At 42.3% G+C, this 26,218-nt stretch overlaps 1 protein-coding gene across 21 annotated transcripts in view; it reads right to left on the bottom strand.

Annotated features, from left to right (window-relative positions):
- Positions 1-1,980: 1,980 nt before the first annotated feature.
- Positions 1,981-26,218, bottom strand: part of FNBP1 (formin binding protein 1) — a 170,939-nt gene continuing 146,701 nt past the window's right edge. For 10 of the 21 annotated variants that reach the window (XM_075905380.1, XM_075905364.1, XM_075905368.1 and 7 more), the window contains 5 exons: positions 23,036-23,145; positions 18,070-18,202; positions 14,816-14,937; positions 13,044-13,183; positions 6,215-11,607 (listed from right to left, as the gene is read on the bottom strand). In XM_075905380.1, the coding sequence (XP_075761495.1) occupies positions 11,429-11,607; positions 13,044-13,183; positions 14,816-14,937; positions 18,070-18,202; positions 23,036-23,145 (684 nt within the window). In that variant the 3' untranslated portion in view covers positions 6,215-11,428. Of the gene's footprint in view, positions 5,486-6,214; positions 11,608-13,043; positions 13,184-14,815; positions 14,938-18,069; positions 18,203-23,035; positions 23,146-26,218 lie in introns of those variants that run through there. The other 11 variants (XM_075905385.1, XM_075905372.1, XM_075905363.1 and 8 more) reach the window with 3 other exon arrangements.

Consider the following 26,218-nt stretch of genomic DNA (forward strand, 5'->3'; position numbering starts at 1 on the left):
TACACCAGTCCAGTGTCTATCCCACAAGCACTTGCATGTTAAAACATACTCCACTCACCTTTCCTACTTGTGCAAATTCAGTACCGAGAGGTTCTCCAGTCAGTGGAAATGTCCCTAAAGTTGCACATCCAGGGTGTGTCTAGACTACATGCCTCCTTCGACGGAGGCATGTAGATTAGCCAGATCGGAAGAGGGAAATGAAGCCGCGATTAAAATAATCGCGGCTTCATTTAAATTTAAATGGCTGCCCCGATCTGCCGATCAGCTGTTTGTCGGCAGATCGGGGGAGTCTGGACGCGATGCCCCGACAAAGAAGCCTTTCTTCATCGACACAGGTAAGCCTCGTGAAACCAGGTTTACCTGTGTCGATGAAGAAAGGCTTCTTTGTCGGGGCATCGCGTCCAGACTCCCCCGATCTGCCGACAAACAGCTGATCGGCAGATCGGCAGATCGGGGCAGCCATTTAAATTTAAATGAAGCCGCGATTATTTTAATCGCGGCTTCATTTCCCTCTTCCGATCTGGCTAATCTACATGCCTCCGTCGAAGGAGGCATGTAGTCTAGACACACCCCCAGAGACCAGGACAGCAGTGCAGGGACAAATTTAGGTCTGTTGTATATAAACTAGTGTTCATGTGTAAAGTACTTTTTTTCAAACCTTCAAAGCAGTTAAATCAAACCGACTTTTTACTGGGCCACTAGGTCATAGAGAACATGCATCTGACAAAGTGGGTCTTTGCCCACGAAAGCTTATGCTCCAATAAATCTGTTAGTCTGAATCTGCATAAGCAAGAAGTCCTGTGGCACCTTATAGACTAACACGGCTACCCCTCTGATTTAGGTCACAGCAACTGCAGTCCAGATTTTTAAAGGTATGCAGGCGTTGTTGCATTCATCATTGCAAGGCTTAACTGCTTTAGGAGCTGATATTTTCAAAATGATTATTGCAGTGCAGCCACACCTCAGATCTTTAAACATCTGTCCCTGTCTAATTTCAGTGTCTGACACTGAAGTGATAGAGCTCCTTTAAAAAAAGTATGTAAACAAACACTCTTCCAGCCAGCATAACTGCATTCTTCCTCTTCTCAAATGACTGAACTGTTTTTGTTCAAACTTCCCAAAACCCCATTCTAAGGCCAGGCCTACTCTAGGGGGCAATGTCGAACTAAGGTCCGTAACTCCAGCTACATGAATAGTGTAGATGGAGTCAACATACCTTAATTTGACTTACTATGGCATCCCCACTGCAGATCAATAGGAGAAACTCTCCCATTTACTCCCCTTACTCTTTTTGCTCTGGTGGGAGTCACAGAATCAATGGGAGCATGATCAGGAGTTGTTTTAGCAGGTCTTTACTAGACCCACTAAATTGACTCCCAGTAGATCGATCCCCACAGTGGTGAGTGTAGACAAGGTCCAAGACCAATAATTATACAAATGTCAGTCCAAAAAATAGGAGTTTGACAAAGTTACCAGCCCCTGGAGAGGCTATATTCTTCCAATTATCAGCATAATTAGTGCCAAAAAACACCTAAAACCCCCAGTGTGATGTAAAAGTTCAAATACAACAAGTATAAGTGTTCCTTCACCATCCCCCGGATTACAGCAACTATACACAAACATTGCACTCCAACAGATTTGTTTCTACTCATTTGCCAAGACATGTTGTAGTTGAATATAAAAATCAGAAGGCATCAAGCAATTCACTGTGAATGTGAAGGAAGCAGAAACACTCCAAAGAGAGCCAAGCTTGTGATTAATATTTGGCTATCTCTTGAAGTAACACACAATGTTGTTCCCATCTGCCAGTCTGTGAGGTAATGGCAGATGTCTCCTTGCAGATATAATAGCCCAGCCAATTATAGCAGTAGCTCTCAGCATTGAGTGACCAGGTGGGTATGGACCCTTTTTTGTGAATCAACAGGACAGTTTTGCTTGCATTCTCTCTATGATTAAGAGGGTTAAATGAAATGGAATGTCTGGAATTAAAGGTTTATTTAAATATGTAGATGACTTTTCATTCATGGTTACAAGATCAATATTCGCTTTCCAGTGGAAGCATTTTATTTGGTTCAATTCTGTGTCCAGAAATGAATGAGTAGTATCAGAATCTTTTACAATGGCAATGAAATCACAACACGTGAGATGCCACCAAGAACTAGAATTCAGTGCGCAAACACATACACACACACACACAAATTTAAAAAGTGCTCAGCATCATGTTAAAATATAATTTGGCTTCTTTTAAGTCTTTTGACACTTCAAGCAGGAAAAAAAAAATCAATATGCAACCATCCAAAAAGAACTTTTGAAAAATATTCATGATTAAACACAACTTTCAGTATCACTAAATAGGTTTCTTTTCTTCTGTTATTTACAGATGTTAAGAAAGGGCATTAGAAGCATTGTTTTGCTTGGGACAATGGTGAGTTTCCATGTTAGAGTGTGTATAATCACACTTCAGTGTGATCTTAGTGAATTCAAGCAAAGTTTTCATAAACCAGTCATATGGTTAGAGAAACGGGGGAGGGAAGGGGGAGGTAACACAACCTTTATTAGACCAGCTTGAGAGACAAGCTTTCAAGCTTACATGGAGCTTTTCAGGTATGGCCTCGCCCATCTGGTGAGTCTAATATCCTGGGACCAACACAGCTAGATCAACACTAAATATCATATGTCTTGTGTTTAATCTGTCTTATTTGTTTTAAAGTTAAACACTATCACTTACCTACTTCTTACTCTGAATACATATAGCAAAAGAAATAGATCAAACCTATAGTACCTGACTGGTGGCAGTTTCCTTGTCATCAGTTTTAAGGTCCAGGCTTTCTGAAATGGGGCAGCGGGTTTATAAAAACTCCACAGACGGTCTTCTAATAAATCCCTTTCAAAGAAAATCAGATGGCATGGCCAAAGCTAATTTTTCTAAAGCACTAGGTAGAGCAACACTGACATTGGAATAGTTCAAATGTTCCACAGAGGCTGACAATAATATACTGTCCACCTAGTTTAAATATATAAAAGAAAACTCTCTCATTTTTACATAGATGGCACAAAAAGGGTGAAAATCAGCTGATTCTCACTGCTGATTCAACAGTGCATCAGACACGAATAAATACTGCAGCTAAAAATATTTGTAGATATTTGCATGCCTGTTGGCTGCTTAACCAATTTAGATCCCCTGATAGAGAGATATGCTGATCTTGAAATGCAAATGAATGATCACACACTTATGTTACAGTTCTGCATTACGACATTATAAGAGCAAATTGCGCACATGGTGGATTTTATTCTGGTATCAAAGACATGGATCTAAAGAACGAAGCGAACACAGTAGCAGCAGTGGTATAGATGGCAGTTGAGCTGATTCTGACCCTTCGGGCTGTGACAACATTGCAACTGAAGGGCTTCGGAGGTTTCTGAGTTTATACCATCTGCTTAGATAATGCAGCCTCCTGACCTATGTTAACTTGATTAAAAAAATTGTCGTCTTGCTTGCTGATGCTTATACTTATTAAGCATGATGAAGCATTAGCTACAGTATCAACTGTAGAAGTGAAGGACTCTGGTATTAAAAATATATATTTTTTTATTATTTTAAGAGGGACAAAGTTGTGAACACAACATTTAACCTACCATAAAGACAACCATCTCATCCTGAGACAGGAAGAGCTAGGTGTTACTGTACATAAAGACTCTTGGATACTATATTTTAATATTGCCCCTTCTCACAAGAAAAGGGACAGCATTGCAACAGACATGGCCTGCCTGCAAACCAAAGCTGACAGGTTTCATTTTAGGGCCATTAGCCACAAGACCATTCATTTTAAATCTCTCATTCTAGGCCAGGGGTGGCCAACCCATTACAGATGAAAAACCAAAATAGTGGTGGATGTAGCACAAAGAGCCAAGAGAAAAAAGTTGTTGAGCCACAAAAAAAAAAAAACAGCCACCGCATTTGGTTGAGCAAAAAAAGAAAGAAGGGGGGGGGGAAGGGCCCAGCTGCAGCCCTTTTAAGAACAGAACAGGCATTGCCGTTTTCGGGTTGACTACCCCTATTCTAGGCCTTCTACAAAAAGTCCAGAATATTTCTGAAGAGGTGCGGATTTTCTGAAGAGGCCTTGGAGAGCTGTTCTTATTTTCCACTGGCTGCTGTTACACTAGGTTTGAGGAGGTGTATGATTACCACAATAGCCTAGTAATGTGAAGATTCTGTAAGGAGGAGGAGTCAGAAATTCATAGTTGTAGGAGCTTAGAAAACAACTAACCCCTCTTGAGTGAGTTTAGCTCCACATCAGCCTGATATCTGGAAGCAGCATAATTTCTTCCACAGTAGATCAAGGATGAGGTACAGCACCACCATCAAAATGTTTCTCCTTTAAATAAGATCACATGACAACATGATGGTCGATACACAATGAAGAATTCCTGTTTGAAACGCCCAGGCAAAGGTCTAGTCCGTGGCAAGATGCAGAGGGGAGTGGAGAGCAGGTAATTTTATTTTTTAAATGTAAGTTCTGCTATTCGAATATTCTGAGGAGAGTGTGCAGGAGCCCATGCAAAAGGAGAAGGCAGGTTAAAAGCTAAAACACTGGAAAGAGGTTAAGCACAATGAGCTGCAAAGTGATGCGACTGTTAGGAAGGTATGCGCAGGCAAGGCAACAGGGCGAGCATGCAGGCTGAAACAAGATTCAAATGGAGGTCTTGGTGATGGGGGAAATGTGGCTTCAAACCCAAATACCTGGGTATGTGTTTGCGTGGGACAGGGCACAGGAAAGCAAGCATACAGATACAGCAAGGCCAATGGGATTGAGCTCTTCGAGGGAGCACCAGCCATTTAAAAAAAGGTGGAGTGACATTTGGGACTCCTTATGGAATATGTAATATTGAATATCAGGCGTGTAAAACTGAACAATCAAATTCAGTGTCCAATTCAGCTGCTGTCATATTATTATTGTAACTGGCTTTCCACTTCTATGGATCTCCTTCCCTGGCTGTCTGATGAGCATATCTGCAGGATTAGCATTAAAGGCACCGTGTGAAATGCTGATGGACCAGTGCATACATTCAGATGGACAGAGGGCCACTGGAGAACAGAATCCCAACTGGCACATGCGTGGGACTCTCTGGTTACCCTTGGCATCAAAATGCAGCCAGCATCCTGTCTGGTTGTGGGGAGGGTGGTGGGAAGCGGGGGCTTGTTGGTGATGCTCTATGGAAGGACAATGCCCATTTGGCAGAACAATGGGGAATGTCAATAAGTTAGTTTGAGCCACAAGTAACATGCCATAAAAAAGAGCAAGCGGCTGTGTAATATTGGGATGGAATTTAGATTCAGCTTTTTCAAGTGCTAACTCCAGACCAGACCAGGAGTCTGTTTATGTGGGTGAATTTTAACTGCCTGCGGGGTGAACAGACCATTTGTTTCTCCTTCTGTGACAAGCTCGCCCCAGGTTCTTGCACCAGCACAAACACCTTTAGGAATCTAAAACATAAGAGACAAAAAGAGAGACTCGGGTTAGAAAGAGGCAGGAGGAAGGGCTCGCCCAAGAGCGGCACTGCTTGGGGGAGGTTCAAAGGGGAGGATAGCACAAAGAGCATTTATCAGGTTGCATCATAAAAGGGTTAAGAGAAGCTCTAAGTCAGGGAGTAGCTTTGGCCAGAAACTACCCTTGTTCACAGAGTCAGTCACCATGGAGGTAACTCTGCCCTTGGTGATCCCCTAGCCTCAGGCTGGAGCTTTATCTCGAGCACAGCTCTCTTCTGGTGACCAGCTGGGATGCAAAATTCAAGAATGGATCCCTACCAATGTGGACTCTGTATTGTTTATACCATTGTTTAGGTTGTATCAGCAGGGGAGCAGTGGGTGGATTTGGTCAGACCACAATTCCCAGTGACACTGAACTCCTGCTTGAAGGCCAGTGGGATATTTTTATACCTGGGTAAAGCATTTTGCAGTGATTAAAACACACACATTCAAAGAAAGCTGAGAGTTCATCAAGCAATAAACAATGAAGACCCTTCATACTGATGGGAAGTCAAGAAAGCAACAGGAGAGATGCAAACATTCCTATTTAAAAAATGTGATGAGGTATATTATTGTAAGCACACTAGATCTGGGCCAGCACTAACTTTCCCCAAATGTTCAAGGGTGTTTGGTTTGTCCCTTGAGGAGAAAGAACAAAGGGTGAATTTCCCTATACATGAGAGCACATTTGAATCTGAATTATGGTTCAGAATTATGGTCTCCAATTTTCATAAAGAAAAGGATAAACAAGGAGGAAGAGGTAACTTTTTTTAACAACTCTGCAGTGTGAGCTCTTTCTTAAAATGTAATCACATCCTTACTGCTACAAAGTGCTTTTTAAAATCAGCAGCAGGCAAAGGGAGGGTTTGAACCACTTGTTTTGCATCAGAACAGGCAATGTGTTTATGTAAATAATCATTAAAAAAACCAACAAGAATGAAAAAATAAGTTTATTAGAGGAAGAGATGGTACAGCTAGCTCTGGGGAGAACTCTCACCCAGTAGATGAGTTTTCTTTAATGAATAAGAATAGAAAAGGAACAATCACATTGATCAGATGTAACAAACGTTATCACAGAACACAAGTTTCTATAAAAGTCCAATCAGAGGCAGGCAGCAGGAAACATAAGAAAAGTTATCGACTTAACCACTGAATAAGACGTCTTGTTATCAAAACAAAGATAGGGTTAAGCAGTAGAACAGAAAATAAAACCATTTTAATATGTGTATCTATATAAAATCAAAATTCAAGTAACTTTTGTTATTAAGTTATATTATATAAAAGTTATTCTTTTTATGGAGAATATTTTTATGGACAATATTTAACAAATGGAATTAAATCAAAAGAGATGTCAAAATCCGGTTCATAATTACTATCTCCTAAATATTTTGGCAAGTGTTAAGTAATCATATTATAGATCCTAGAAAAGTGCTTCAGTGTGGTTAAAAAACAAATCAAGAACTGGGGTTACAATTGTGAATAAATAGCAAAGCTGCAATGAAGCCAGAATCCTAGAGCTGTCCATAGATTTATTTACATACAATGGGGAGAATGGAACCAACACTAGCTAGATCACTGAAATACTAATCAAACTGTGGCCCCAACATTTGTTTCAAGAAATAAAACCTCTGAAACAGGCTCTATTCATTGTTTGTCACCCATACAGGCAATATTTCTAGGGGAAGTGAACAGATCATGTTTGGGAGCAGCTACTCTAATACTAAGAGGACATGTTTTTGTAACTTCTTTTGATTATCAGTCTTTACTCACATAAAGACAGTTTTGTTCTTAAGCAGACTAGGAATTTCTAATACTGCCAGACTGGATCAGACCAGAATATTCATCAGCTGTCAGTACCAGATACTTCAGCGGAAGGTGCAAAGAACCCTGCAGCAGGCAGTTGTAAGATAATCTTTTCAAAGAGGAATTTTATTCCTAACCCCCTAAAAAGAATCCTTGAAACATCCGGATTTATAGTCAATATATTAAATTCCTTGTTCACACATGTAAGTATCCAGCATTAATGGAAGCTGCATGTGTGCACCTTAAGGAGACTGGATTATTTCTGTACCATTTCTTTACATTATGTTACAAGGGGAAGGGAAAATTGTTCTTAAGCAAAAGAAGAAAAATGCTGCAAAACCTGTAAGGACTTTAGTTTATGGGTCAGTAGCATTTTTCTTTTTAATAATTCTTCATTGGCCAAATGTAAACACTTCCACTGATATGGTATCAGATCCAAATGAAATATTACCCAAGTCTAGTGGCAACAGAAAACCTGCTTTGTTTTTAAACCCGTTGAAAGTTCCTTTAAATACTTAAGACTGATCTCTTAATAGCCATTTTTATAGATTTTAACTAAATCAAGGAAGTGAGTTAGGCCTGGATCTTCAAATATATTTAGGCTCTTGACTTCCATTAAAGCAACTGGAAATTAGGATCTTAGATGTCTTTGAGGTTATGGGCCTTAAAATGTACTTTTATTGCATGTACTTTTGCTTATCTGTACATGATGTGTTGTTTGCATTTGTATTTACTGAAACTGCATGTCTATTTTCTTAAAGACAACACTCAAAAATAATTAGAAAAAAAAAAATCAAGAAAACTTAAAAAAAATTACTCAAATGGCCAAAGGCTAAGACAAAAATGAGTGCAAGTCTATGTCTAACTCTTATGCAGCACACATGATGTGCAAGAGGATACAGGTTTATTATTACTATTTGCACAATGCCACCAGTGTACTAGATTCTTTGCTAGGTGCCAACTGTGTACGAGGACCGGGAGTTCCCTTCAATACCCTCATACACTTGGGTGAGCTAAGAACACAGTTGCAGCCTTTATTACCAATTTTCTTGCTTTTGCTGGCTTCAGTCAATAGTGTTTCACCTGCCCTTAGACACCTGGGCATGTTCTGATGTGTATCCCACCAAACCTGCTGCTCCGCTCTTGTGCAACTGGCTTCATAAACTGCTCTGCCGATGTCTATGAATGCCAGTGTATTTGAGGGGAGGGGTGAACATTTGTTATTTTGAGGTGGGTTTTTAAAATACTGTAACTCACCTTTCTGTTGGCCCTGCTGAACAGTACCGAATTTTCTGGACAAAAATTAAGTCTACGCTTGCAACTATCACTGTGCTTGAGGCAGGCCCTACTTTGCAGGCAGTCTCCCTACCAGGAGTACAAAGGTAAAGATGGGATATAAGATGCTGAGCATTCTTCCTTTCCCTATATATGGAATAGGCAGCACCTGCATTCATAGAATCATAGAATACTAGAACTGGAAGGGACCTCAAGAGATCATCAAGTCCAGTCCCCTGCTCTCACAGCAGGACCAAAGCATCATCTAGATCACCTCTGATAGATGCTCTTAAATATCTCCAGTGATGGAGATGCCACAACCTCTCTCGGCAGGAGGAGAGGCTGAGGGATTTGGTCTTATTTAGTCTGCAGAAGAGAAGAGTGAGGGGGGATTTGACAGCAGCCTTCAACTGCCTGAAGGGAGGTTCCAAAGAGGATGGAGAGAGGCTGTTCTCAGTAGTGACAGATGGCAGAACAAGGAGCAATGGTCTTAAGTTACAGTGGGAGAGGTCTAGATTGGATATTAGAAAAAACTGTTTCACTAGGAGGGTGGTGAAGCACTGGAATGGGTTACCTAGGGAGGTGGCAGAATCTCCATCCCTAGAGGTTTTTAAGTCCTGGCTTGACAAAGCCCTGGCTGGGATGATTTAGTTGGGATTGGTCCTACTTTGGGCAGGGAGTTGAACTCGATGACATCCTGAGGTCTCTTCCAACCCTAGGATTCTATGATTCTAATATTTGTTCTTTACAAATCCATGCTGGCTGTTAACTATCACCTTATTATCTTCCAGGTGTTTGCAGATGAAATCCTTAATTACTTGCTCCATTATCTTCCCTGGCACAGAAGTTAAATGACTGGTCTGTAGTTTCCTGGGTTGTTCTTATTTCCCTTTTTATAGATGGGCACTATATTTGCCCTTTTCTAGTCTTCTGGAATCTCTCCTGACTTCCATGACTTTTCAAAGATGATAGTTAAAGATTCAGATACCTCCTCTATCAGCTTGTTAAGTATTCTAGAATGCATTTCATCAGGCCCTGGTGACTTGAAGACATCTAACTTTTCTAAATAATTTTTAACTCATTCTTTTTTTATTTTAACTTCTAAACCTACCCCATTTCCACTAGTATTCACTACGTTAGGCATCCCATCACCATCAAACTTCTTGACAAAAACCAAAACAAGAAGTTGTGGAGCACCTCTGCAATTTCCAACTGCCCTGTTATTGTTTCTCCCTCTTCACTGAGCAATAGGCCTACCCTATCCTTGGTTTTCCTGTTGCTTCTCATATATTTGTAGAATGTCTTCTTGTTACCCTTTATGTCTCTAGTTAGGTTAAGCTCATGTTGTGTCTTCGCCTTTCTAATCTTGCCCCTGCATACTTGCATTGTTTGCTTATATTCACCCTTTGTAATGTGACCTTGTTTCCACTCTTTATACGACTCCTTTTTTATTTATAGATCATGTAAGATCTCTTGGTTAAACCAAAGAGATCTTACATCTTATTCAATTTTATATCATTTTGCAAGAGTAATGAGAAGATAACGGATGCTGAGTTTTCCGTACACACTATCTTGGCAAAGGGAGAGATCCAACTGACCCTCTCTTTGCCACAGCAAACTTTAAACCTCTGGATTATGGCAAGATCACATAATAATGCAGGCTGCCATTTCATAAAGATATGGTACTGCATTGCTTAATACTGAATCAAAGTAGAGTGAATTAATTTAACTATGGTTTTGTGTAGGAAACTCCTCTATTTGTATTGCTTACAGTCCAGCATGAAAGTTACATCTTCCTTTCAAAAGGGACAAAAAGACTTGGTTGTGACAGTCCTTTGACTCTGTGAAAGAGGACGACAACTTGCGGGATTAAATGACTGAAAAATCTACGAACTGTTTCACAGTGAACTTCAAAATCTTCCTCATTTGAAGCAGGAGACCACTTCCTCATTGATATAACCTCTTTTGCTTGCTCACTGGGCTATATCAATCAGCAGGGAGATATCTGAAGGGAGCAGCACACACACAATTCCATGCACATGCTTTTCACTTATGGCCCTCAGCCATGAGGTGTAAATAGCGACAGGAGAAACAGAAAAACAAAAGGCATGAATCCAGGCTCTGAAATATTCCCTTGAGTGTACATGAGCAGAGGATGAAACAGCTAATTGTGTGGTGCTTCATTAATAACATATGCCTCAAGGAGAATTTTCTGAACTGCAGCTAGGGAGAGGGGAATTCTAGTTGAATGCCACCATTCTATTGATTTATCAAGGATGGTAGGAGATGTTGTAGTTACATTTTCCATACCCCTCCACTTCCCATAAATACTAACAAATGGCATGATGATCCCTGGCTCAACGTACATGACCCACAGACAGTATATTAGGCTCTGAAAAGCTGCCTCACTGAAAGACAAACAGCACCCTCATTCATATATAACATTTCAGAGAGTCAGTTTGCAACAAATAGCATACTTCTGACTGTGGCCGAGGCGTAGCTATAAAATATCACCTGGATAGCTAGAGAAGACACATAGTTATTAAGAATGGCCTTATAATTCCCACATTGATATACTGGCAGTTTCCAATAACAGCTCTATCCAGAGGAGGCTGTATCAGCCAGAGAAGGCTGTAATAGTTTTATCCCACTCAGTAGCTTGGACCAATCAAAATCAAATTTTATAGTACATAAAGGCATATGAGTCCATTATTTAAGTGTATGAAATAATGCACTTTGTGGCATTATGTAGTCCTTAAAAAGGCTCTATCTGTTTGAGGGTGGGATGTCCCTGTGGAAGCAAGCAAAGCAATAAAAATGTTATTAAATATAAGTCATGGCACCTTTGGCATTTTTGTCCAAATAGACTTCGACATAGGATGTTGGGACATAACCCTCTTCATTTTCATTCCTCCTGATTCGTGTCCACCCATCACCTTTATCTTCCTCTATTACATAGAGCAATTCGCCTTCTGCTACTGAAATTGTGCCTTCATTCTGACCTGAGACACAAAGTATAAAGTAGTTTAATATTTCCTGTCCATGGGAAAACATACAGACCCAACCATGGCAAACTCAGCAAAGGTACTGAATACAATGTCCCTTAACCATGAGCAGCAATAACTGGGAGAAAACAGCATATATTCAAAGAACCAGAAGAATGCAACCCTGACATCAGACCTGTGACACAAAATGTCAATACAGTCAAAAGTAGACACAAGTGTGTCACAAACTGGGCCTCCAATGAACATCTTTTAATTAGTATTGAATATTCAGCCTTTACTGTTATTGTGCTGAGATGTAGCTACCAAAGGCCAGTGTATCTATTTACTCTACACAGGGTAAATTTACTAGCCCTTGTGTCTGGCAGTGATACGAGGATCTGTTCATCTAGTCTACATCTGAATATTATACATGTAAATGAAATAATCCTTCCATAAAATCTATTCTTTACACTCACAATTGCTCATTTAATGCCTCTCTTCAACAAACTATCCACTAGTCTCTGAAAGAGCTTGTGAAATAATTTGGGCCAAATGTTGCAACCAACAAAGTTGGCAGGAATATTCCCATTAACTTTAATGGATGCAGGAACTTACCCTTCAAGTGTGAATTGTACGAAAAGGAAGAACAATTGCTCACACACTCTGTGATGTTGCAACAGAGAGAGAGTATGTGGGATGCAAGAGACTCGTGTTCTCTTCCTGCTCTTACACAGATTCCCCACTTGAGCTTGGACAAGTCATTTTGCATCTCTGTCCCTCAGCTCAACAATACAATGGAGATAACAGCAGATCCTTTCTCTAAGCCATTGTCCATTGTTACGGGGTTGACTATCTCCTGAGAGCTCTATCGTAGCCAGAAGTTACTCTGCAGTGTCCTCCCATCTGTTTCTCCCTCTTCAGGACCTTACACAGACTCCACATACTTGTTCTATGGGGCCTGGTTTTGTCCAGCGAAAATTCATTTGAGATCTCATGTTTATTTTCAGCTTATGTCTAACGAACAAGCATTTCTCTTACTGCTCCCAGTTCTTTCTGCTTTGAGGGCTCTGCACTCTTCTCTTCGCTTGCTCGTGATCTTTCCTGCCTTAGCAGGCTAGACCCAGTCCTTTCATTTTTAGTCTTAGCTCCAAATCCAAGTACTACTGGAGCCTGCTCAGTCCTACCTTTCTCTGAGCATCCCTCGTTGCTGCAGCTACCAGAGGCTTTTTAGAGAGGAATCATTTGATCCCTCTCCCGTTTGCCTGCTTCAGTAAGCTAGACCCAAATCCTTCATCTCTGGCAGGACAAGCCACTATGATACACCCATCTTCACAGCAGGAACTGTCTTTTATTCTGTGTGTGAACAGTGCTTAGCACAACGGCAACCCCTGGATGGTATTCGTAAAGTTGTAATATAAATAAGAAGTGAAATGGAACCCGTGGGTTAGTGGTACCTTCAAATGTATAGAGAGCTTTACATGTTCCTATGGTAGGGAGTGGTTCTTCGTCATCAAACTCGTCATCAAACTCTGTCATTGGCACCTTCATCTCACTCTCCTGACTTTGCTCCTCTGTGTAACTGCCATCTGGGCTGCTCAAGAAAGGAAAATATACAGCAACTATAGCAACCAGCTCAGGAGCAGTATGGTGAGGAAAATATACCTGCCAGGAACACTCAGCTGTGGCAAGCTGAAGGTCAAGTGAGTGATAATTTAGATGAACATTCAGAGTGCGCCATTGTGAGTCATGGCATTTCCAGCATGGTGGGGGAAATCTGTTCAGTCAACTCCTCCTGCCAAAGCCTTTCAAATGCACCTCTCTCACTTGCCTTTCTGCATGGCCAATGCAGTAGTTCTCCATACTACTACACAGAAGCATGCTGCATTCTCAGAAAGATTGTTCCAACAGAAGAGGATGTATTGCTCAGTATCCTTTTCACATTGGAAGATGGGCCTAGGATTTTGGGCACTCTCAGGCTATGGCTACACTGGCAGGTTATTGCGCAAGAATGGCCTTTCTTTCGGAAAGCATCCACACTGCCCACTCGCTCTTGCGCAAGATGATTTACAGTACGGCTTCTTGCCCAAGAGCTACGCTCTTTTTGAACAGATGTGAGCTCTTGCACAAGAGGGCAGTGTGGACGCTCAGTAGGGATTTCTTTCACAAGAAATCTCTATGGCTAAAATGGCCATCAGAGCTTTCTTGCGCAAGAGAGCATCCACGCTGCCATGGATGCTCTTGCACAAAAGCACAACTCGCACATGGCAGTGTGGACTTTTTTTGCGCAAGAGTTCTTGCACAAGAACCCTTGCGCAAGATGTTCTTCCGCAAGAAGCTGCCGGTGTAGACATAGCCTCAGAGCGTTTTGGCACCTGGATATCTCCCCTTTTAAGTTTTTAGGTTATTTCCATTAAGAGATCTATCTATTGTGGTGTGTAATGTCTGAGAGCCTTATATGTACTGAACAAATGGCATGAATAGTTCCAGACCAGCCAGCATTAGAAGTTTCCTGAGACAGCCAGATCACATGAGATTTCCTGTCCAATTTTTCATTCTCAAGTGGTTTGGCGGGGTCTTTTCTGGGAAAAGATGGGATTTCATCCTAAGTGCAGTGGCTGGGAACCACCCCATTTAACATCTTGGTCCTTCTGCACAGGAATCATTTCAAACAAATCAAAGAACAAGTTCTGCCACTTACAAATCTGGAGGCACCCCCCAGAAGTCAGTGGAGTTACTCTGGATTTGTACAGACATAACAGCAAAGAAAACTGGCCCTCATCTTCAATCTGATGTACAGAGGTGAAATTTATATCTATTCAGAGAGCTAGCATGACACTTAAGGATCACTTCCATCCCACTTAATGTCCTAAATGAGACATAAGCGGTCAACAGGCCTTGTGCTAACTTCCTGCACAGGAGTAAATTTTATCCTGAGTGCATGCCTGGAAGTGACAGAACCCAACTGGGCTTTGGAAAACATTACTCTTCTTTGCATTTCCCTAATGTTTGCTATGGCAAATTAGAATTTTCTGTATCAAAACAAGGAATCATTAGAGTGGGGGTTTGCAGTCTCATCATGGATTAGGATTCTTGTATGCAAGATTTATACATCTATTGCTGCAGCATCACAGCATCTTGTAAAGAAGAATTTGCATCTAAAATGAAATTAAGAGAGGCGTCACAGTAATAGCATGTTTGTCTGGCCAGCTCTGTACAGATACTGTACCTCTCTCGGTCCTGTGCACAGTTATTGACTGCTGAAGTGTTCTGGGTTTCATACATTCCACTCTGTCGTCTGCTCTGTTCAGTCCGTACAGGTAGCCTTCCTTCAACCTCAGCTAACCAGCCCTGCAAAGAAAAAGCAACTGATTTCATACTGAAATGCATTAGATAGCTAAAGGACAAAGTACTTTTACTTTGCCCCTCTGGAGTTATACCTAACACCCGAACCACCAAACTACAAGCAAGGAACTAGCATAAACACATTTAAATTTACCTTCAATTTGCTGTTGCGTGAGGCAAGGGGGAGTAGATTCTGCATTCTAAGGGTACGTCTAGACTACATGCCTCTGTCGCCAGAGGCACGTAGATTAGGCTACCCGACATAGTAAAATGAAGCGGCGATTTAAATAATCGCCGCTTCATTTAAATTTACATGGCTGCCGCACTGAGCCAACAAACAGCTGATCAGCTGTTTGTCGGCTCAGCGCGATAGTCTGGACGCGCGGGTGTCGACATCAAAGGTATTTGTCGACCACCCAGGTATGCCTCCTGGGTTTACCTGGGTGGTTTACCTGGCATTCGAAGTTGCAAATGAAGCCCGGGATTTAAATATCCCGGGCTTTATTTGCATGTTCCCATTCGGTCGCCATTTTTAAACTAAGTCCTTAGTTCGAATTACCATTTCACTGCCGTGTGTAGCTGCGGGCAGTTAGTCCGGATTAGTGGCATTTAAAAATGGCGACCGAACGGGAACATGCAAATAAAGCCTGGGATATTTAAATCCCGGGCTTCATTTGCAACTTCGAATGCCTACATTAGCCTCCCTAGTTTGAACTAGGGGCTAGTATAGACATACCCTGTGTGATCTTCCCCTGCTGCCTTAACAGCAGTAGTTTACTGTAACTGGGCTGAAGTGCTGCTTGTCTTGGAAAAATGAGGTAAACAGAAGAAAGCCATGATAATTTTAGAAACACAGAAGTACCCAATAAAAACTCCATTATTGGCCAAATGGAACAGGACAATAGTTGGGAGGAAAGGGAAAGCTGCCACCGGCTTTCAACAGGGCCTCACAAGCAATGGAGAATAAGGCAAACTAACATAATTGGCTGTGTGCATTCAAATCCACAGCATACTCCATAGCATACAGAATATAGTCCTTCCCTGTCCTTACAATTCATCTGCCTTAATTACAATAGTTTCTGTCTATCATGGGTTCCGTTATTCCAACTATTATTCATATTCCAGAGTCTTTGTATCTTTAAAACGCTTTCTGTTAACAATGAGGATTGTTCCTTAAAATGTGCTTCATCTCTTGCTTTCTGTTCAGCTGGGCCTTGTCTACGTTACCAAGATTTGTTGACAAAATTTATGACAATGCCCAAAAGTCTACAAAACAAAAACTGACACTTGTTCCCTCTGTTAACAGACTGTGTTCACTTTGGGAGCGCCATCATAGACAGTGAGCAATGCACTGGGGGTATGTATCCCACAGTGCAGTGCTGTGGGAAGGCAGAGCTGATTGCTGCAAATTCTTCCAAATTCTCCCTCAGCCTCCTCAGTTGCTAGGAGCAACATCATGAGTAGTTCTGAGCCCAGTTGGAGGAATGTCCAGTCCGTGCAGCAGTCTCTCCCCATTCCCCCCCAGTCCCGTACGACAGCAGTCTGCCTGTTGCAGTGTTCCTAGTGCAGGGCAGAGATGGAGCATTCCAATTATCTGTTCTTTGTTTTCTTGACAAAACAAACAGCAGTGTCTACACTGGCTCTTTGTGACAATAAAGTGATGGAGAAAGAAAAAAGTTTCTCACGGGGTGGCAACAAAACACGATAGTGATGACAAGGACTTAGCCAGCACAATCCATGGACTCTCATCACACTTAAATTAGCAGATTCTTTAGACTGTTTTTACCCTGTTTTGGATCCCCACAATATCTGGGTGGGGGTTGGGTGAAGATTAAGCTTTTGGTGCCCATCAGTTTTTCACCACCATCAGATATCAGATTGGCAAAATGCACCTGGGGTATGAAAGGATTAAAGTGGAGTTTTTCTGAGCTTTCACCGGGTGTCTATGTCTTCTGAGAGGCATTTAAAACTTGATACTGTTGCATATACAAGAATCATAGAATACTAGGACTGGAAGGGACCTCACGAGGTCATCAAGTCCAGTCCCCTGTCCTCATGGCAGGACCCAGTACCCTCTAGACCATCCCTGACAGACATTTATCTAACCTACCCTTAAAAGAGTATCAGTGCATTTCGGGGCATTTGCCTGCATTCCCCTGATCTATATAACCTATTTTCTGTGACAAATGATAGGAAAATCTAGTTGTCTGACAAATACAGAGGAAGGATCCAAGATATAGTTATGCTAAAAGGTGGCTCTAAGGCAGGGGTGGGCAATAATTTTTGACCAGGGGCCACTTCAGAAATTTTTGAAGTGGCCCCAGGCCACCGGAAGGGGCAAGGCCTCAGGCAGAAGGGGCGGGGCCAGGATACTTCCATGCTTCCCCACCCACAGACACTGATTGTCCTGGGGGTGGGGGAGCACGCAAAGTCTTTGCCCTTACCCCCGCTCCAGTGAGAACTGCCAAGCTGTTCTGAACAGCTGGCGGTTCCCTCTAGGCGCCTGCGCCCCTGGCAGTGGGAGGAGACTTTGCGCATTCCCCCAACTGCCCCAGGTCAATTGGAGCCTGGGGAAGAGGGAGCACACAAAGTCTCTCACTCCCTGCCCCCGCCCTGCAAGGAAGCACCGCACTTAGACAATCACCAGCTGAGCAGCAGGGCTTGGTGGGTGGGGGGAGTGCGCAAATGTTCCTGGCACTGTGGGAGCAGGGCAGGAGGAGACTTTGCATGCTTCCCCTCCTGCCCCCAGGCCTTCATTGGTCTGGGAGCAGGGGAGAGAAGCATGCAAAATCTTTTGCTCCCTGCCCTCCAGCGCGCGGTGCTTAGAGTCAACCACCAGGGATGACTCTAAGCGCTACACGCTCCCCCATCCCTAGGCCCTGATTGGCCTGGGGGCAGGGCAATGGCATGGCCTCTGCAGGCCAGATCAACCAGCTTGGTGGGCCGAATCCAACTCTGTGGAGGCCCACCCCTGCTTTAAGGCTCCAATTCAGCAAAATACTTAAATGCTGCCTAATTTTAAGCACTTACTTAAATCCATCCCTGTTAAGTATGCACTTAAATCCTTTCCTGAATCAGGGACTATTTGTTCAAAGCTACCATCATAAAAGGGCATTAGTACTTAAACCCCATCCATACCTCAAATTTCTGAGCCTCTAATCGCAGCTTTTCCATATTTTGTCCCAGTTCAGCTAGTTTGTAATCTACACTGGCTGCATCTCCCATCTGCGGGTTCTTGATGTAGACGTCTTTCATTTTTGTTAAGGCATCTCTGTGAGAAATAAGGAAAATGCAATACAGGTAAGTTGAGCAGCAGCAGGGTGGGTAAATCCCTTTGGAGAAACCAAAAAGTTCCAAAGCCATCATTCTGCATCTGTGGTTCAAGCACAACAGGTTATGAGTGCAATGAAGTGTGGGGAGATTCTCTGCCAGGGCTTTTGTTTTGTGTCACCCAGATACTAATTAAATATCTCTCCTTGATGCATCAAAGTCATTTGCTTGGAAAAGAGTTGGTAAATTATCAGGCACTGCAAGAACTGGATATAGCCAATAGCAATAATATGTAAAGCTTCAGACATTACACTCTGTAAAACCCTTAGTCAAACTAGGTATGTCTACTCTACCCTCCCGAGGTCGAACTTCTAGCGTTTGATTTAGCTGGTCTAGTGTAGACCTCCAAAGTGAATGCTGAGAGCAGCTCCCTGCAGCATCCTGTACTTGTCTTTCTGCAAGGAGTAAGGGAAACCGAAGGGAGTATATGCTCCTGTCAGCCTCCCACTGGTTCACATTTTGGAAAGCTGGACAGCGTACCTTAAGCCAACCAGCCTGGTCTAGTGTAGACCAGGCTATTAAGTCTTAATCCACAAATAACCCACAGGGTTTCTTCAATGTTAGTAAAGATGGCAGAACTATAGGTTGAACCTCTCTAGAACCTCCAGAACCCTCAGCACCTGACTGATTCTGAACAAGAGAATTTGCCAGACCACAGGAGATCAATATTGTTTAGCAGCATTGCAAACACTTCCACAGCTTACTGCACTGTTAGAGGACATTTAGGGGTAAATTAGAGCTAAATAACAGCACAGAACACTGAGAACCAGGACTGGTGGCTATAAACCAACTTTATGGGAACATGGGAAACTTGGCTACACCTATGAAAAATGGACATCCAGCTAACTAAAATCATTCTGGATGACAGATGTTTCTGGATGAGAAAGTTCTGGATTAGAGAGGTTCAACCTGCAGCTCTACAAGCAAATAATTTCCAATAGTGTTATCAGAAAGGTATTAAGCCAATGTAAGCATGCAGAATTACAATTAATGGGAACTGGACATCCAAATCTCTACCCTTAGTTATCAGTGGAAAGGTGACTGAATTCTTGAATTAGGACATTTGGGGGGAGGAGATGGGGAGATTTAGGTGTGGAATTGTCTTTCACTCACACATTTTCCACTAGTTAGCACTGGGATTTCCACTAGTTAACTCTGAAGAAAGATCTTGCCAAAGCTTCCACATTTCTCCCATCCCTCCCTCCCACATTTCTCCCATCCCTCCCTCCTCACTCCCCAAGAATGGCCTCTGAACTTGCTAGATAAATATCTTTCCAGCCTCATGGTCACATTGAAGTGCTTATGTCATCTCTCCACATCCTGGGCTGAATGCCATTTGAATGGCTTGGATGTGTATATTCCAGTAACAATGGAGTGATGCTGATCCCCTTCACTTTGCCTCTTGCATTTGTGCACCTTACGAATATGCAACACACTTTGCTCCTGATCAGCAAGGATCCTAGTTTTTCCATGATAAAAAATCCAAAATTCTCTATAAACCCCCCCAAATCTGTGTTTTTCTACAATTAAAGCTGAAAGCCCGAGCCCTGCTGCTGGGGCTGAAGCATGAATTTCTCATATTCCTGTGTGCATGCCGGGGCAGGGGATTCTGCTGTATGTAGAAAACAAAGATTCTCTGTAGAAAGGCAACTTCTGCGTTTTTTTCACATATTTCAGTGGCAGACAGATTTCTAGGATCCCTGCTGATCAGTTTATTTCACACTGCTCCAATGTTTAGACTAAAACTAAATCCAGATGGTTTGGCTTGGTAACAGTTAGACCTTAGGTCTTGATGTGACACTATGTCTAGTTGAGCTATGCAGCATTTTGAGATTGTGTTATATCAACTCATGTGCAAAATGCTTAGGACATCGCTTTTGTGGGGCAATAGCAAGAATCTGATATCCCAAAGCCAGCATTAACATGCTACATGACTTTCTGTGCTCAATGAGAAGGCATGTCCTGCAGAGTCATCTTTAATGACAAAGTGTTGCACCTGACTTAAGGCAGGCTAAGGGTGAATTTTATGAGATTTTGTCTGCAGAAGAAGAAACATTTTAGGATTCAGAAAGGAGTTGATTTATGATTTGAGTTCTCATTACTGGTATGACTATTTAACAATGCTCCAGACATTACTTGAATCAAAGTCCTACAATCCAAGTTATAATTCTTTTTATCTGAGAGGTTCCCACAAAATCTTTTACAATTGCAACCCTGTGTCTGCTTTTGCTTTGTGCATGGAGAAACTGGGAAAAGGAGTGGGTGGAAAGGAATTGGGATTGTTCTGTGGTTGGGACCCAAAGGGCAGTCTTTCCCATTTTAACTCATTTTTTATACATTCCGTATGTCTAACTATTGCTGCTAGAACTTTGCTTACCAGTCTCATCCCTCTGTCTAATGTAACTCTCACTTTGTACTAATTTTATGTATGATCTTAATATTAGGTTACACTGAAATCAGTCAAAGAAAATTAAACGGAAAAGGGAATTTATTCAAGGAGAAAAACTATAGCTATAATATTATTTCAGGGGGACACGTGAAACAAAAGTAAACAGCTATCTATAAATCTCCTTTCTTATTTCTGATATGAAATAGGGATTAACATCCCCACATCACTTATACAAATAAACTGTGAACTGATTTTTAACAAGATTATCAGACCAAAGTTGAATACTTTTTTTGGGGAAAACAGAAAAGATGCCAATTAAAATACACAAAGGAAAATCCTAGCCTTTCCCTATACTAACCTTTTTCTAATCTTTACATATCATTTTGAAAAAGATAGCAAAGCTTTTCTGTCTGTTTGAAACGTGTATTACATTTAATTTCTAAAGCAGTGGTTGTCAAAGAGCGGTCCATGGACATTCCGCAACCATCTTGCAGGCGGGCTGTTGACTCAGGTCTGCCCTCGCCCTCCCCCCACAGTAGGGATCCCACACTGGTGCTCCAGGCCCCTCCCCCCCGCAAGGTTGTCTTTCTGCTGTGAGAGGTGGAGTCTCAAGACTCGTGGGCCGAATTCACCTCACGGAAGGAGGAAGTGGCTCCACACACTGCCACATCCCCTCCTCCCGGTTGGAGAAACGGCGGTGCAGGTAACTGCTCACATGGAGACTTTCCCCACTGCTCCCATTGGCCGGAATCCCGGCCAGACCTCCCACCCACCCTCTGCCCGCTCCTACACTCATTTTGTCATCATGGGTGATTGGCTGGTAGACCATAGAAAGGTTTGAGTTGAGCAAAGTGGGCTGTGGGCCAAAAAGTTTGAGAACCACTGTTGTAAAGTAATGGCAGAAGCAAAGATGTGAATAAACACAGGTACACTGCAAATATGAAAAGCCAGAACTGATCAATATAAATGGAACCACTTGAAGTGCTTCCTTCTCACGTACGCTAACAAATGAAATCTCCTAATAACGAATCTGCAAAAGTGCAAGAATCATTAACTCTTCTGTTTCAGGGAAATGGACACTGGAGAGCACAGAGACTTTTAAAATGGGAACTGATGAACAATCTCACACTTTTGTGAACACTGCCCTTCTGATAACAATTTCTGCTTTTAGGAATCTCCCTAGTGCATGTGATTCCTAAGCCTGAAAAAGACAAAAGATTTTGGCTAAGTCCCAAGTACACTACACAACAGGAGGTTATTATTGGATTTGCTATTAGAGGACTGTATCTTGCATTACAGGGAAATGTGTCTGATAATCTAGGAAATGTTTTCCATCTCTGTTATAATCCTAAACTCATGAGCAATAGAAAGACACCAGAAATGGAAAGCGTCCAAGGCTTGATATATTTACAATAAACCACGTGCTCTGTGCTGAGGGGTCTGTGATTTCAGTAGTCTTGAAAGACATGGTGGTTTGGCAAACTGAACAGAGATGAAGCTTTTATTAAGGTACTGTAAATGTTGGGGCTGATTCATATTCAGAGACAAAGTATTTGTGATTCCTGCCTGGCTCAGAAGTACATGATTCATCCACTTAAAAAGACTGGTAAACCTGTGCCAGAAAGAAAAATTGTCTGTGATGACACCACTTACACAGGTCACATAGATTCTTGTGCTATTGCCTTACTATCCTGATATATCAGTGGTGGAATGCCCTTCAAAAGTGAGTGGGTGGAACAGATAAATAATTAGCAACCATTCCCTTTGCTCCTTTTTACCTTCCCTGGGTAGGTCATAATTAAACCATTAATTTCAGAACTTAGACAATGGGGAAATTTTAGCTCGTCTCCTTGATGATCTTTAGTCATCTGGTGCCCTTTATGTCTTCTATTCCAAGAGCGTCATATCCAATAGTGATTCACAGGGCGTGTCCTACTATCTTCTTCGTATTTGTTGCCTGTGAATGAAATAGCTTCCTATTGGTAGTTCACAGACTAGTGTCTGACTAGTGTTCTGCTATATGAAAGTTTCTCTCTAATTCAGGGGTGGGAAACCTCAGACTCGGGGGGCTGGATGCAGCTCCTGGCTTGTCTTGATCCAGCCCCCGAGATTCAGGGCTCCCCCTGACCTTGGGGCGCCTGCACTGGTGCTCCATCCCCCCTGCTGTCTCACTACAGGGCAGAAGCACAGAAAATCTAGTAGGCTGGGCCACCCTAGGTCATGTGAGGGGACAATGGGGAGTGTCTTTCTGCTTCTCAGTTGGGGGCCATGTCAGTGAGGATTGGTTTTTTTTTGGCTTCTTGCTTGTATGCAGTCCCCGACTGATTTTTCTGTGGGTCCCTGACCCAAAAAAGGTTCCCCACATTGTATCGTGGTTAGGCCTACCTTTGATCCATCTCCTTCTGAATGTCTTTATTTAGCTCATCAACCTTTTGCTGGAGTTTCTTCCTTCTTTGTTCAGGTGGGAGATTGCTGAAATCCTCTGGTCCTCCACCCTACATAGAGTGGTAAGAAAGAATAAGGCAAATGAGAAACTGAAAAATTCTGGTCCAGCCTCCAGAATTCTACACTGAAAACAACTCACAGCAAAAAATGTGCAAAATCACCATGGTCTGAGGCATTTGCATGCTTTTAGATCCCTAATGCCTTGAATAGGTTGGGATCTGGATACTTGAAAAACATCCCATTACAACAGATGAAATCAGCCGGGGGAACTCTCCTCCCTACTTAATGGCACCTTTCTAGAGCCAGAAGCAGGTCATCCACCACACAGGGCTTTCAACCCTGAAACCTGCTCCCTCCCTCCTGCTGTTTGCCAGAGTTTGACACACTTCAGGGCAACATGTAAGATGCACTTATTCAGCCCAGCCCATTTCTGACTACAGGCAGTCAGCACAGAGCTATTTTTAGCCTGATAGTTGAGTATTGCTATTGATCTCCTGCAGGATTGTTTATTTGGCTGTCCCAAGCGAGTAGCTTTTACAGGCGTTTAATTTATAGCTCATCTCTGGTGTCCAGATGCAATGGACACTCAAGACAAATAAAAATGAACTCGGAATTCTCCCTAAGTAAGGTGCAACATCGGTACGTCATTTGCATGAACTTCCTCCATTACTTGCATGCCATTTACTTACTAACAGTTTATTGCTTTTATCAAAAAAGATGAGTGCACCAATTCTATTAGCTATGTGGAAGTTCACATGGGGGGTGAAATTCACCCTGTTCAGAGTAACAGTGCAAAGTCTTGTCATCACTTAGATCCCTCTTAAGCTACTCGTGCTGGCTGGCCCTGGTGCCAGGCTCCTTGCACAAGGGTGAACTTCACCATCAGTGAAAGCCCCTCTCTGCAGGTTCAGGTTTTCCTGCCTTCCCCTGCTGTGCTGCACTTGTCATCCTCACTGAAAGCACTTGCCAGCTTTTACTCTCATGCTGTGGTTCCATTTCACCTGTGCAAGTGTAAACTGCAAACACAGCGAGGCTAAGGCTTCCTCTGGGAACATGGAAATTGTGCGTGCTAGTGCCATAGAAGTAACCTTGATAAATCAGGTAAATCATTTTCCACTTCCTTAGAAGTGCTCTCTGATGTTAAGGCTCTCTTGCACTTACTCGTGGTATAGAGGTTTTACATTTAGGGCTAGGCATATAATTTCTAACCATTCTGTATATTCTAATCAGTGATTGTTTCCCTGAATCATCTAGTGGGATTGCCTCTCCTCTCATTTACACTGGTTTAAATCAAGAGTAATTCCATGAGAGTCACAGAGTTATACCCTCAAAAAAAGAAAATAGAACAAGAGGAAGGAGAATTAGGCCCGCCCCATCGCTCATCTGTTTCTGATTTTGTCTGAAACAAAATACCCTGTCTGCTTGCAGACTGCGGCTCCCCTTCCTGGCAACACAGGTTAGGGAGTTGATAAAACATATGTACAGTGCGCCTCCAAATCTTTATGATTTTTTGTATGCCAGTCCCTGCTTTCTCTGGCAGGGAGATGAGTGGTGAGGGTGAGCAAGGCTTAAGACATCTCAACATTAATAAAATAGTTTTACCCTAATAAAATTACTAACCTGAATACAGAGGATTATACACATTTAATGTCAGTAATTCCTTCATACAAAGGACTATGGGGAGCGAGAGCCCACCCTGCAGATGCAAATCCAGACAAAGTTCAGCTGGCCAAGCAGCTTAGTGATGGCTTGTGACTGAAGTTGCTAGAGGGATTGTGTTAAAATGCCAAATATTTTCTTCAGAAAAGTATGATTCAGCAAATGCTTTGCCTCAAAAGCTGCACACAGACCTCTTCAGTTCCACACTGGCTGGGTTCTTCAGGACAGCCTGCTCTTCCCAATTTGTGCTGCATTCTAGACAGAGCATGTGTTGTTTAGGAAAGTTATAATGGGGCACCTTGCACTCTCCCTGCCCTAACAGGAGTGGGAGTATAATACACAGTAGGCTAGACAGATCATTAAGGAACATGGGCATGACAGCACTCTCACTTAAAAAGACAAAGATCTCCCATATCTCTCTACAGGCATTACAAGAGGTTCATGTATGTTGCCAATGGAGTAAGATCATTAAAGCTGTATATATCTTGGTCAGGCTGAAAAGTCTGGAGTTTTTTGGAGGACAGAAGGGATATGTAGCTCTATGAAAGGCTACAAAAACACACTACTTAGAATATCCACAAGCAACAGACTCCCTGCAATGACACTTTACCTGCAAGCCACAAAAGCACCTAGTTGAAAATGGGAAAGCCTTTTAAAATAAAGGATGCCATTTATGGGGCCTAGGGGAGGCAGTACCCCCCCTCTAAAGTTTGAACCTCTGGATTCTATACTTGAGGTCTGCTTAAAGCCCATGCTCTGCCTCCAGAGATAGTTCTTACATGCAAGGAAGTCTGAGCTGATGGCAGCTTTGCCTTTGGGGCAGGGAGTTTGTTATAAAAAGAGAGAGGTGGGTGGTTAAAAATAACAAAAACAACAAAATAACAAGAATTGAAGGATCATTAAATCATCATGAACATTGCCGGGTACTCCACTTAAAAGAAGGGGGGTTTGGACCTGTACAGTTAAACTTATAAATGTTCTTGAAAAGGGGGTAAACAGGAGGGTGGCAAAATTTGCAGATACCACAAAATAGTTAAGTCCAAAACTGACTGCAAACAGTTACAAAGGGATCTCACAAAAGCAAGTGACTGGGCAACACAAGGGCAGATGGACTTCGATATTGATAAATGCAAAGTAATGCACATGGAAAAGTATAATCCCTACTATAAATACAAAAATGATGGGGGTCTAAGATAGCTGTTACCACTCAAGAAAGAGATCTTGGAATCAATGTGGATAGCTCCCTGTGCAGTGGCAATCTAAAAGATAAAAAGCTAACAAATTATTGGGAACCATTAGGAAAGGAATAGATAATAAGACTAGAAATATCATATTGCCTCTATAAAAAGTTATGGTATGCCCACATCTTGAATAATGAATGCAGATCTGGTCACCCCATCTAAAAAAAGAGAGATTGGATTTGGAAAAGGTACAGAAAAGAGGAACAGAAATGATTAGGGGTAA

Source organism: Pelodiscus sinensis, chromosome 22 (genome assembly GCF_049634645.1).
Source record: "Pelodiscus sinensis isolate JC-2024 chromosome 22, ASM4963464v1, whole genome shotgun sequence".
Lineage (NCBI taxonomy): Eukaryota > Metazoa > Chordata > Testudines > Trionychidae > Pelodiscus > Pelodiscus sinensis.